This window comes from Haliotis rubra, unplaced genomic scaffold, assembly GCF_003918875.1.
Source record: "Haliotis rubra isolate DU_JTF1 unplaced genomic scaffold, ASM391887v1 Scf4, whole genome shotgun sequence".
NCBI lineage: Eukaryota > Metazoa > Mollusca > Gastropoda > Lepetellida > Haliotidae > Haliotis > Haliotis rubra.
This window is the reverse complement of record NW_025767079.1, coordinates 436,362-450,878: the sequence shown is the minus strand read 5'-3', so window position 1 is coordinate 450,878 and position 14,517 is coordinate 436,362. Positions and strand designations below refer to the sequence as shown.

At 37.5% G+C, this 14,517-nt stretch overlaps 1 protein-coding gene across 1 annotated transcript in view; it reads right to left on the bottom strand.

The window, feature by feature from the left end:
- The window catches only part of LOC124287315 (agrin-like), a 126,047-nt gene extending 114,227 nt beyond the window's left edge, over nucleotides 1-11,820 (bottom strand). Inside the window, 1 exon segment of the mRNA XM_046723814.1 lies at nucleotides 10,330-11,820. Coding sequence (XP_046579770.1) covers nucleotides 10,330-10,897 — 568 coding nt within the window. The 5' untranslated portion in view covers nucleotides 10,898-11,820.
- Between the last annotated feature and the right edge of the window lie 2,697 nt (nucleotides 11,821-14,517).

Below are 14,517 nucleotides of genomic sequence, written 5' to 3'. Positions count from 1 at the left end.
AAGGCTCTGAAGAACATGTGTTGCCAAGTTTCACATTCAGGAAAGGATCTGAAGAACATGTGTTGCCAAGTTTCACATTCAGGAAAGGATCTGAAGAACATGTGTTGCCAAGATTCACATTCAGGAAAGGATCTGAAGAACATGTGTTGCCAAGTTTCACATTCAGGAAAGGATCTGAAGAACATGTGTTGCCAAGTTTCACATTCAGGAAAGGATCTGAAGAACATGTGTTGCCAAGATTCACATTCAGGAAAGGCTCTGAAGAACATGTGTGTTGCCAAGTTTCACATTCAGGAAAGAACATGTGTTGCCAAGTTTCACATTCAGGAAAGGATCTGAAGAACATGTGTTGCCAAGTTTCACATTCAGGAAAGGCTCTGAAGAACATGTGTTGCCAAGTTTCACATTCAGGAAAGGATCTGAAGAACATGTGTTGCCAAGTTTCACATTCAGGAAAGGCTCTGAAGAACATGTGTTGCCAAGTTTCACATTCAGGAAAGGATCTGAAGAACATGTGTTACCAAGAAGAACATGTGTTGCCAAGTTTCACATTCAGGAAAGGATCTGAAGAACATGTGTTGCCAAGTTTCACATTCAGGAAAGGATCTGAAGAACATGTGTTGCCAAGTTTCACATTCAGGAAAGGATCTGAAGAACATGTGTTGCCAAGTTTCACATTCAGGAAAGGCTCTGAAGAACATGTGTTGCCAAGTTTCACATTCAGGAAAGGATCTGAAGAACATGTGTTGTCAAGTTTCACATTCAGGAAAGGATCTGAAGAACATGTGTTGTCAAGTTTCACATTCAGGAGAAGCTCTGAAGAACATGAGTTACCAAGTTTCACATTCAGGAAAGGATCTGAAGAACATGTGTTGCCAAGTTTCACATTCAGGAAAGGATCTGAAGAATATGTGTTACCAAGTTTCACATCTAGATCTTCATTCTGGCATCTCTATGAACAGCTGACCATGAACAATTGAGAGAGAATCAGAAAAGACAAGAACAATCTGAACCTAAACACATGTTTAATATTCTATTCAGGCTTTTTATAACGAATTCATCCAAATGTTTGATACTTTGTTTCAATAACTATTACCACATCTTTTTCAGCTGTAATTACAATAACTCGGAATCTGAATAATACTTCAACACAATCCAGTAACCTAGGAAACAATGAATTTTGACGAGTCCATCAGACTGTAGGACTCCCACTTGTTTTTTATTTAAGGCTGTAAACATTTTTCAGAGGCCAAATGTAATCTGGCTTGACAGCAGGTGATTAATTTGATGCTTTACCGGAAAATATTTTTGTCAAAATGGAATTAATGAAAGTCGAAATCAATCAAGATATTCCAAAGTGAAGCAAAAAAATGTATCAAAATGTGCAAAACACTGACAAGCAATCACATCTTTCAAAAATACAAAATAATTTCTTCAGAAACCAATACTCCCTTGTATCAGCTATTAGTGAGAGATGAACATGGACAACAGAACTCCGTTTTATCAATATTAGATGCATAATTTTTCTTTGTTGTAACTTCCATAATAGTTCTCTTGCTTTATACTGGACACAAAATTCCTAAATTTTCCAATGTTCCTTTTCATCAAAAAACATCTTGTGAATTGTTAAGAATGAGTGAGTAAACATGGTTCCTAACTGTCTTTAGATCATACACTATGCAGCTTAATTTGAGCAAAGAGGGATTCAGGTCAAAATGTTTACCACTTTGCTGAAACCCATGAGTACTGACACAGAATCAGAATCTGTGTGAACCTGGGCTATGAGCCCACAAACATAGGATCCGGTCATGCCTAAGGGACATAACTCCATACAAGAAATTGCTGCACATTGGTAAGCTTGGTCACATGTGTTTTCTCATATAATTTTAACAAACATTTGCATACAAAATCATAGAAACACATCTCCGGCTGTCATTCTTTGCACCCACCCTCTAACTAGATATACAGCTGAATGGTGCATACAGAATTTTTATATGGTATAATGTTTGATTTGTTTGTTAAAAAGTCATAATTTTTAAAAAGAACAAATGAGTGAGTCAAGTTTCACGCCGCTCTTAGCAATATTCAAACAACATCAAGGTGCAACCTTGTTGAGAAACTGAACCCAGGCATTTGGTGTGACAAGAGAACACTTAAGCTACTAGGCTACACCACTGCCCATTCAAACAGAAAAGTCATAACATGATTGAACCAGCACCTTACCTCAGGATTATAAATAGAAACGACAAAACCATTTCCATGTCCACAAGAAATATCTGCTAAAAGCAGAGTCAATTTAATGATTCTGCATTCATCAGTGTTACAGCGTTACAACGCAGACTGCATATAATCAAGTCTGGACCAGACAATCCAGTGATTGACATAAGAAATCTCAGCTAAAAGAAAAATCGATTGTACAATTCCAACTGCTTCATTCGGCAGTATTACAGCTCGATGACACAGCCTGAAAACAATCGTACCTGGACCAGACAATCCACAGTGATTCAGAACCTCTGTAACCCACGAGTGAGTGAGTATGGTCTTATGCTGCTTTTAGTAATATCCCAGCAATATCATGGCGGGGACATCAGAAATGGGCTTCACACATTGTACCCATGTGGGGAATCGAACCTGGGTCTTTGGTGTGACAAGCCAACGATTTAACCACTAGGCTACCCTATTAACCTATGCAGATAATGGGGAAGGGGAAGTGTGTTCAGTGTAACATGTCATGACGTCACTTGCCAGCATTCTGCACTCACTCACTTTCTCTCGACTTCCTTTCATACAGCGCCATGTATTTTTCACATTAGCTATCAAGATGTCCCGTCTTTCCTTCTAAAATAATATAGCTCATAAGTTAGTTCAATCATTCATACTCAGTTTGGCATTTGAACTTTGACATACAACATAAGGGAGCAAGACAAACCACTCTATTTACTTTATTTAAAGGTTTGTAAAGCATGACTTCAGTGCACTAATCAGATAATATTTTAGGGGTATGTAGCCTTCTGGGACAGTCTAGACAAAAACAGCATTAATTGATTATTGTGTATGCTGACTGGAATTGGTGATACGTCTCTGATGATGATATGGATGTTGTAGTTGTTGGAGATACTGGAGTAGACCGTTGAGATTACCGTCAGCAGACAGAGGTCAGTGGTGTACCATGTTGGACTGAATATGGTGCCACACTTCTTTTCCAGATTTATGGATTTCCAGCATATTGGGTCAGCTGAACAAGAAATAATTCAGTTTTCTTTGGCATGGAATGCTTGGGTCAAAGAGTTCAGTGGGCAATGTTCTTGGTAATTTTCTCGTATTGTTTAAAGGGCAAGAGGTTGGCCTAGTTGTCTTAGGTGACACAATTTGCTGTGTTGAGTTTAGTCCCTTCTGTGTGAACAAAACAAGTGGTTTTATGTTTTGACAGACTGTTTCTACATATATCAGTATCGTACCCTAGCTCAAGAGTTTCACAGAAGTGGTAAATTTCTAGGTCATGCATCACAACTGGTTTTCTACATCAAACTGATACACCATGACATTACTGAAAAAGGTTTCAGACCAGCAAAAACCTTACTCATTCACCGAAGGACTGATATGTAATATTTTTACAGTAACTTTTCATTATTTCAAGTAAAAGTACTCTGACTTATTCTGGGGGGTTTAAAGAAACAAATATTCCTCCAGAAAAACAGGGAACAGAACCATTTGTTTTCAGATTTGTAATAGAAAAGATAGATTGTTCAGTGGACAAGCCTGATGAATTTGAAAAAAATACATTTAGGCTTGGAGTGGGAAACTGAGATAAAAACTGCAAACACTATGAGTCAATTCACTTACTCTAAAAATACTGGCTCCTGTAGATGTAATTGGATGGGTTTTACTGATTTTGCTTCATAAAATTTTCTTTGCATTTAATTTGATGGATTTTCAGATTTTGAGATTTTAACTTTTGGGGGACCTTGAGCATTTTCATATTTCCATAAATTTAAATTTTGATCTGTGGAAAGTTTGCTTAGAGCAAGGTGAGTTAAGTTTTGCTTGGTTAAAAAGTTGAGAATGTGTTTTTGTTACATGTATGATAGGAATGATGAAGAGCGAAGGACTACCCTCTGTATCTGATCTTAGCATTAAGGGTGAAAGTATTAGGTACAGTGACACTGGAGATTTCTCTCCTGCAGGCCAAGCATTAAATTGAACAACTGTGTTAGTCTCTAGGAGCTGATCTTGGATTAAAGGGTCAAAACACTGGACACTGTGACAACAGAGATTTGACTCCTGCAGGCCAAGCATTAAACAGAACAGCTTGTGAGTCTCTAGAATCTGATCTTGGATTAAAGGGTCAAAACACTGGACACTGTGACAACAGAGATTTGTCTCCTGCAGGCCTAGCATTAAACACAAAATCCCCAAAACCTGATCTTGGCTTAAAGGGTCAAAACACTTGCCAATGTGAAAATGGAGATTTGTATCCTGCAGTAACTCAATCTGCTTTTGACAAATTGCTAAAACTACAGATTGTTTTTATATCATGTTTGCGGAATTTTAACTGGTTGGAATGTTCTACATCAATATCTTCACAGCTTGTGGCCTTGAGCTGTCTCTCTGTAAGGACTGACCTGAAGAACACCTTTAGTCTAACATTGTCCAGTAAGCCATACTCTAAGGATATCATATCACGTCTGGTTAACAATATAAGGATATCTGACATCTATCCTGGTCTTGCCAGCAGTTTCTCAAGGATATCCCACGTCTATCCTGGTCTTGTAAACAGTATATCACAGATATCCCACATCTATCCTGGTCTTGTAAACAGTATATCACTGATATCCCACATCTATCCTGATCTTGTAAACAGTATATCACAGATATCCCACTTATATCATGGTCTGATAAACAGTATGTCACTGATATCCCACTTATATCATGGTCTGATAAACAGTATGTCACAGATATCCCACTTATATCATGGTCTGATAAACAGTATATCACAGATATCCCACTTATATCATGGTCTGATAAACAGTATATCACTGATATCCCACTTATATCATGGTCTGATAAACAGTATATCAAGGATGTCCCACATCTATCCTGGTCTGATAAACAGTATATCACAGATATCCCACTTATATCCTGGTCTGATAAACAGTATATCACAGATATCCCACTTATATCATGGTCTATCCCACATCTATCCTGGTCTTGTAAACATATATCACTGATATCCCACATCTATCCTGATCTTGTAAACAGTATATCACAGATATCCCACTTATATCCTGGTCTGATAAACAGTATATCACTGATATCCCACTTATATCATGGTCTGATAAACAGTATATCACAGATATCCCACTTATATCATGGTCTGATAAACAGTATATCACTGATATCCCACTTATATCATGGTCTGATAAACAGTATATCACTGATATCCCACTTATATCATGGTCTGATAAACAGTATATCACAGATATCCCACTTATATCATGGTCTGATAAACAGTATATCACTGATATCCCACTTATATCATGGTCTGATAAACAGTATATCACTGATATCCCACTTATATCATGGTCTGATAAACAGTATATCACTGATATCCCACTTATATCATGGTCTGATAAACAGAATATCACTGATATCCCACTTACATCATGGTCTGATAAACAGTATATCACCAATATCCCACTTATATCATGGTCTGATAAACAGTATTTCAAGGATGTCTTCATCTGTCACACTCTAGTATGCACCACTTCAATGATACCTATCATCAGTGGCCTTAGCTTATAAGCCAGTGTATTTAATACTTATCACATACCATCTCAGAAATCTCATCCACAACCAAATCTGTCACGTGGCCTGGCTTGAGGTTCATTTTTGAAGAACAAGCAAGGGAGGGAAACTAAAATATAGACCCATCTGAGGTCACAACATGGTGACGATTGATGATTACCACAGGTTTGACATCTGCACCAGCCACGTCTGTTGGCAATGACAATTCTTAAAGGGTGAAACAGCTATGGTTTTCAAGCATTGAGATGAGTTGCATATTGACAATTTTTAATCATCCGACTTGTAACTTGTACTCCAGGAAAATACAAGTTTGAAGGAGTTTCATTTGCCATTTGAGCTCAATTTCATAGAAAATGGATTTGGAACAATTGATTCTATATGCGTAGATGGCGAGGGATGCCCTGACCATTTAGGGTTTGTCCGTAGCTGTTCCATAGTCTGCTAATCACAGACTGAAAAATTGAATATTATTGCCACTATGTACTGAAGTCTGCGGTGTCCAGCATGCAAATAGCCGACAGACATGCCAGGCCACCCAGTCGCCACATCGCTAGTTCATACAGAAAACATGAATGCAAACAAGTAAATCATGAGTGTATGATAAGCAAAATCAATAAGATTGACAGAAATAACAGTCTACAGAATCAAATCGACCTTCCTTGAAACTATCAAAATCAGGAATGATCCTAAAAATGTGTGCATTTTCAAATTATCAGATGTGTTTTGATGTGAAGTTTTGCAGACAAAAAATGTTATTGCGAAGGATGTTTGTCATCAACTGTTCCAATACTTGTTAATAACATCTATATTTCAACACCCATACGTGGCTGGTTGGTTGGTTTGTTTGTTGTTTAATGCAGCACTCAGCAATATTCCACCTATATGGTGGTCTGTAAATAAAAGAGTCTTGACCCGACAATCCAGTGATCAACAGCATGAGCATCAATATACGCAACTGGTATATGGTGTCACATCAGCGAGTCAGTGAGTCTGACAGTCCGATCCCGTTAGTCACCTCTTATGACTAGCATGGGTTGCTGAAGACCAATTCTAACAAAGGTCTTTACGGGTCCTTTTTTCAAAGAGTATATATGATCATTCTTGACATGATTTAATGTCAATCCCTTTTGGACAAATGTTTCAAATGTAAAAACTGTACTTTTCACCAACAAACACAACATCAAATAAAACTTTCAGCACTGAATGAAGAGAAAGATGACTGTCAATAACTTGCTAACATAACTCCATAAAAATCACGAATAAACCAATAAATCCAAATTAATTGTCTGCAGATTACCAATAACTCTTACTCAATGCAGGACAATTAAGAACTATAGAAATCTACTACATAATTTACACAATCTAGAACAATGAACAGTTCTAGTCTCAGTGCACAACAAGTAAGAACCATATAAATCCAATAAATAATTTACGCTATTCCAATCCCCCCCAACGGAAACCACTCCTTTGAGACAACTGAGAACATGAATGCGTTCATCTTGAGGAGTGAAGTTCGCAGTAATTGCACATCGTCGCACCCAGTGATATACAAGAGGGTCAAAGCAATTTCAGAAAGGTAAAAGAACCAATCACGCAGGTCTGCACAGGTGGAGTTGCTAGTCAGTGAATCAATACGATATAAATGTAACTTCGGAGGGTTGGGCAGAACTAGACCATTGCCAAGAACTTAAACCAATCACCATTACAGGAAATATAGTACTTTACTTTTAAGTTGCTGATAGAAAGACTTTCAGTTTTAAAATCTTTTTTTTTAATAAGTTTATGTAATTGAACTTTTTGTATGGCAAAAACAAACATTTACTTTGAAAGCAAATTTAGTAGCAGATGATACTGGTAGAGCTGTATGCTTCTCATTTCATTAACCACCAATGACATGACTGATTTTCAGTGATCCATTCATATGATTTCAATTATCCATTCATATGATTTCAGTGATCCACTGATATGATTTCAGTGATCCACTCATTTGATTTCAATTATCCATTCATATCATTTCAATTATCCATTGTATGATTTTCAGTGATACATTCATATGATTTCAATTATCCATTCATATGATTTTCAGTGATCCACTCATTTGATTTCAATTATCCACTCATGATTTCAGTGAGCCATTCATATGATTTCAGTGAGCCATTCATATGATTTTCACTTATTTTGCTGTATATGCCCACTGGAATTGGTTTCAGCTGATAACAAACTGGTTATTCCCTTGCATTGATGTTTTCTATTGATATTTATGATTTCTATATGCATATCGGATAAAAAAAAAAAATTTTGATCAATATAACTATCAAAAGTGTGATTGGAAAAACATTTACATTTCTTAATAACGCACAGAGTCTTATGCCTCCTGTTTTTTATGTTTGTTGTAAATTGTTCTGAAAATGGTCCTGTTCACATTTTGCTAAGGATCAAATCATGGATTCAACAGAAAATTATGATGTGGGGTCAAATTTGGTTTAAATATCTAATCTTATTGTAAGCATGGATCCAAGGTTTCAGTATGTCACTGCATCTTGTGGATCCCATACCTGCTATTGACAGGTGTTGTGTCCTTGTCAATGACTCGTTCCATGATTTGCAAAATGGTTAATTGGTACCATGAAAACCATTTTTATGGCTACTCATGTATCAAGTGCATAAGGTTAGATTAAAGTGACTGTTTGCATAAAGAGGGGTTACCATATCATTATTTATCCAGTTTTAAATGGATACAATTTCAAATTATGAATCTACGTTTAAGTAAAGTTGTGAATTTTTGTGATCCTTAGCAAAGTGTGAGTAGTATACTATTGACAAACTAAAGTAGAACATTACATGTTTGATATACTACGCAAGAGAAGTGAAGAACCATCCAATCATATCTTCACATTAACTACACTTAATCTGTTATGCTTTTACTAAATTTTAGTACTATATTTAGTTTGCTTTTGAATTTTTTTTATCCTTTTATTTGCAAAACATATTTTCCATTGTCACAACCAATAACATGAAAATAGGATGATTAGATTTTCTTTCATCTCTGAAAAGCAATGTAGGGAGGAGTAGTCTGTGCGCATCTGCTTTCTGGTGTGGACCTCTCATTAACAACTGAAAAACAACTTTAATTATTTTTTAAATTATACCATTTCAGTTGTTTTCGACTTTTTCACCTCAGAGGAAGATAAGACGTAAAACTGACGACTTGCAACTCACTAAAAACTAACAAATGATTAATTTTTTCAGAGGTTTGGGTAATAGTCTTCCTGAATTTGCAATGTTGTTAAAATCTTATACAGACATGCAGTACAGAAATCTTATGTAGGTGCCAAGCAACGGTTCCAAGAAAGCTAATAGGTTCTACTGAACAGAATCACCTGGTGATCATTAATCTGAGGATAAAATAAAATAATAATAATTATTACAATAATACCAAGGCCCCTTATATAGCACAGAACTCCACCCTACATGGGCATGCTCAAAGCGCATACAACATGATAGACATTATAACTCAGGATAGCCCAAGCTGTCTGTGAGGCACTAGAAGGCTAATAGTCATATGACTTATCCCACCGGGTACCCATTTTCTGCTGGGTGAACAGAGGCAATTTTGAACAAGACACTTGCCTAAGGTGAGACCACATGTGTCACATGTGCTTCGGTGTGGGGCAGGACAGAAGTCTAGAAACTCTCAGGAGTCAAGCTGTCAAACACGGTCACCCATCGAAGGATCCTCCGTGACAAATGTTGCTTAACTTGTTCTAATTTGTGACCTGAGTTCTATGCACAAGACTACACACCAGTGATCAGAGTGTTGATCTTACCAACCATAATCTGAGTCCTACATTTTCCATAGAAACATGAGAATAAATATGAGTTGAACGTATAGAAATGAGGTGGATACTTAATGCAATCATATTTTATTGCTTGTATCTCTCCATTTCACATGATTGGTACACAGGTTGCCTGGTAACAGATTATAACAGCGTCTGCTGCTGTTAGGTGTAATCTGTCAAACAGAAACATCACAGATGTGACAGAAAGGGTTAATTGAAACAAAAACATGAAACACATTTCCATCTTATTCTCTTCGACATCAAGGAGGAAAGGTGACAGACCTCACGCATGCTTTTGAATTCTTAGTGTTTCAAGAAAATAACTTCTGCAACAAACAATTCATCAACTTGTCTGAAAAATGAAACTGATCAATATGTTTGAAAAAAGAACGAACTCCTTCTTTGATGGTCAAAGGCATGTGTTGGGTATTGTAACAGAGGTAAGAAAGCTTTTAAAGGTGCAAGTGTGTGGTCTGAACATCATAAACAATAAACAATGAGGTTGTCATCCGTGCAAAATACTAACAAGTGATAATACATGGTCATGGAACATACTGTGTCAACAATCATGTGTCAAATAAATGGTGAGTTTGGATTATGAAACAAAACTGTGACGGTTAGGATTAACTCCCTTCTAACATACAGGTTAGTTTGACCCAACACCATGAGCATAACAAGTACATACCACATTTTCCGAAATATTTCACACGGATTTCTTTCATGGACGTGCAGGCAGCTCTTTCCAGCTCACACATGTTCTTGTAGTCAACTCCATTGTTTCCACAAACTGGCGTACTTCCGACGTTGTCACCGTACGAGTCGCATCGGTTTTGACACGTGCATCTGTGCGAAGTGCCATCCAGTGAGGGTACACATATCGCGCCAAAGTTACATGGGTGATCTTCGCAAGGATTCTTCTTCCCTGGAGGAAATTTATAACAAGCCATTACAGGGTCAGTAAATAAAAACATCACTATCACAACCTGCACTGCCACATGCCCCAGCATCGTCAAAGAAGGTTTGGAATGGACACCCGAGAATTTCGCTTTCTGAAAATGAGTTTTCCACGACTTTAATGTCCCTGTTCTCTTGTAGAGAGAGGATTTGTTTCTTGGACAAGGTTGGGATACACCAGCTTTCTGAAAAAAATAGACCTTCCTTGATCTTTCCTTGACTGTATGAAGTCCTCTTGGCATACCAGTAGGCAATGAAGCACTTGTGTGTTGTGGAACGTGGGCTATTCCAACAGGCATGATGGTATATGCTATGTGTCACTGATGCTGGAAAATGCTTGCTTGATGCAGAATTACTGCATAAATAGAAAACTTGGGTGTTTGGTCACACGTGAACACATAAAATTGAATCACGGTAACACGGCATCAAGTCATGCAAGGAACTGTAGGTAACGGCATCCTTGCAGGAAATCAATAACGGCATCGCACATTCATTCCTCCATCCGCGGTAAAGCTTCACACGCAGACGACATTGTCACGATCGCGGATTTAGTTTCAGCCGAGAATGCTGGGATATAATCACCACCCGTTGTCACTGCAGCGTAGTTGTTGACAGAGGCCAGTCAGATAATACAAAGTAATTCCAGGCCCGATTCCAATACATGTACTCAAGCCCCAATACACCATGCTCCAGCTAACGAGACCTGTAGCTTCAACGTAGCTACACTGCCGCCTTCCAGCTTCACATTCTGCAACAATGCCGCCAAATTCTAGCAAAATCCAATAATGGCACCCCGAAACTCTTTTCCTTTGTCTTCCACAAGCTTTTCTCCATTGGTATTATTGAAAATCAAATCATTATGTCAACCGACCATCGGAGAGATGTCTAGCACAAATTTTGCTCGTTTACTGGAGTTCCTTCTCCCTCCCATAACACTCGGCCAATAATTCTGAAATATTTATGAATCATTCACTTGGGAATCTGCTTTTCCACTCGAAACCGCGCTTCAGTGTAAGAGGCCTGGCATCTCTGACAATATGAGCTGTATGCCTGAAATGGTGCAAACACCCTTCTCTTTATAAAACATTTAATTCCTCGCAGCTCCGCCCATATGTCAGATAAATCGTGAATTCAGCATCCCGGGTCTTCTACTGAGTTGGTCATGTCGTATAGCTTGACATTGGTAATAGTTCAGCATGGTAATGTAAGGAAACCAGACAAACGTTTCAGTAATCTTACACTGAAGGCTTCAGGCAAATCTAATACTCTAACAACAGGGTATGTCATTCCAAGATGAGAACTGTGCATGGCTTCTAAAATCAATTCTTGAGCCTCTCAATAACATAATGAAACATGTGAAATTACATTTGTTATGTCAGACAAAATTACCCTAAAAACTGGATGTTGGAGGTTGTTTTCCCCCTTGATCTCTCTTCATATCGATTGTTTCTGTCTTGTTTGGCTAAAAAAATTAGAAATATCCACCAACATTGACGAGAAATGGAAATTACTATTTTTTAAATATTGATAAATGCACAATTTCTGATGGGCATGATATTTCAATATTTTTTTTAACCATTGTGATTCTTGACACATGCAGTCATGAATAATGCAAATAGAAAATGTTCATAAGAATCCAAACTTTAGTGTTTTGTTTTCTGTCTTAGGATGCAAAATATTTTCATGTTCCAGGTATCATTCTGATCAATAAATAATTCAGTCTAGCGGTCAAGTCTAACAGGTGACAAGTCACCACCCCTGATCCAAATAAGTCACTTGTGTGTCAATGAGTGAGTAAGTGAGTGAATTTAGTTTTACACCACTTTCAGCAATATTCCTGCAATATCACAGCAGGGACACCAGAAAAGGGCTTCACACATTGTACCCATGTGGGTAATCGAACCTGGGTCTTCGGTGTGACGAGCGAACTCTTTAACCACTAGGCTACCCCACCACCCCAACAGATTAAGTGACTTACATGTAATATTGTTACAGGCTATATAACTTTCTGACACAAACCCTGTCCAGACCCTGTTAATGCCGAGTTTAATCTTAAAATTCATACTCTTATCAAACAGCTAGTAAGATGGTACAATAAACTTTGGGTTGCACTCTCCCCAGGGAGTTGAGAATATAACTCAAGAGGACACACATTCATTGTCCCAGTGATAATGGTGTTCTTTGACTATAATATCCAGCACAATTGTAATGATATTTTCATATAAAGCACCGGCTTAATTCAATGACTAGTAAGCAAACTTTATAATGAGTGAGTTGGGTTATTACACCACTTTTAGCAATATTCCAGCAATAGCACAATAGGGGACACCAGAAATGAGATTCACACTTTGTGCCTATGTGGGGATTCGAACCCGGGCCTTCAGCGGGACAAGCGAACGCTTTAACCACTAGGTTACCCCACACCCCCAACACATTCTGTACACTGTCATCCTCTTATTTCCAATCTGACAAATCACTGTGCCACAAATGTGGCTAAACCTTTTAAGTCTTTCTCATAATGAATAATGTACACAAATTCCAATCAATATATTCTCAAATCTACATATTTGGATGTATTTATTGTACTTTTAAGATTGAATCTGACAGGACAAGTATCCTATCTCAGCACTTGAGGAATATAAACCAATTTTTTTATACAGCCATTTTGACTACATTTTAGCACATTAATTGCTTACTAACAACAATGTCAATGGCTTAATTGCTTTAACTTTTAAACAAAGTTTGGTCACTATTGCTTTTTTTTTTTCATAAATTCACAAATGTTGTCATTTTTTTATTTTCAGTGTGGTTATTGTTGTGAATAAAGTGTTATATATCAATTGTTAGATATAAACATATATCAACTAAAGTGATCAAAAAAATCATCATATTAAGAATTAAAAATATACCTCATCAATTTCATCCAAATAATGCACCAACTTGAAGGATTAAATCTAGGTTTTAATTCAACTTTGGACTAAGACTCCGATTACAGGTTGTCACATTGACTCGTTGCAGAGCTATCTTGACTGACAAGGGCGGTTTGACTTGAGGGTTTGACAGGCAGGGGTTCAAAATCTTACCGGTTTGGTGGGCTATTTTGAGTTTTTCAATGAACCAATTTCTACACTTTTCAGTTCTCTATATTCATTGTTGTAAAAGAATTGATGATGCTCAGGAGTTCTTAATTAGTGACCCTTGTACTATACTTAGGAACATGCTGTATATGATTTGAATAAGCACCTGATTGTATAAGCCATTGATCAACTAAAAGCTTAAAATTCTCGAAACCCTCTGAGTGAGTAGGTTAGTGAGTTTAGTTTTACACTGCCCTCAGCAATATTCCAGCTATATTCTGGCGGTCTGGAAAATAATTGAGTCTGGACCAGACAATCCAGTGATCAACATCATGAGCATAGATCTAAGCAATTGGGATACAATGACATGTGTCAGCCAAGTCAGTGAGCCTGACCACCCAATCCCGTTAGTCGCCTCTTACGACAAGCATGGGTTACTGAAGACAGATTCTAACCAAGATCTTCACGATTCGGAAACCTTCTGAAGAGACATTTGAGTGAGTGAGTGAGTTTAGTTTTATGCAGCTTTTAGCATATGAGTGTGGGCATATCACCTGCCCATTTCTCCAGCATAATATATTTTTTATGCATTATTATGTATTTTAAGTGCACCTTCAAAATAATAGTATCTGTGCTTGTTAGCGTACCTCTAGTAAATTAACCCTTGGACTAGCTAATTTAATGATGTTTCACACACACTGTGAACTTCATCTGTCCTTAACAGTATCTGAGTGAGTGAATGAGTGAGTGAGTTGGCTTTTAAGCCACTTAGAACAGTATTTTCAGAACTATCACAGTGAAGGTGTAGGACATTCACCAAGAAGAACCCTGGTTTGGTGCTG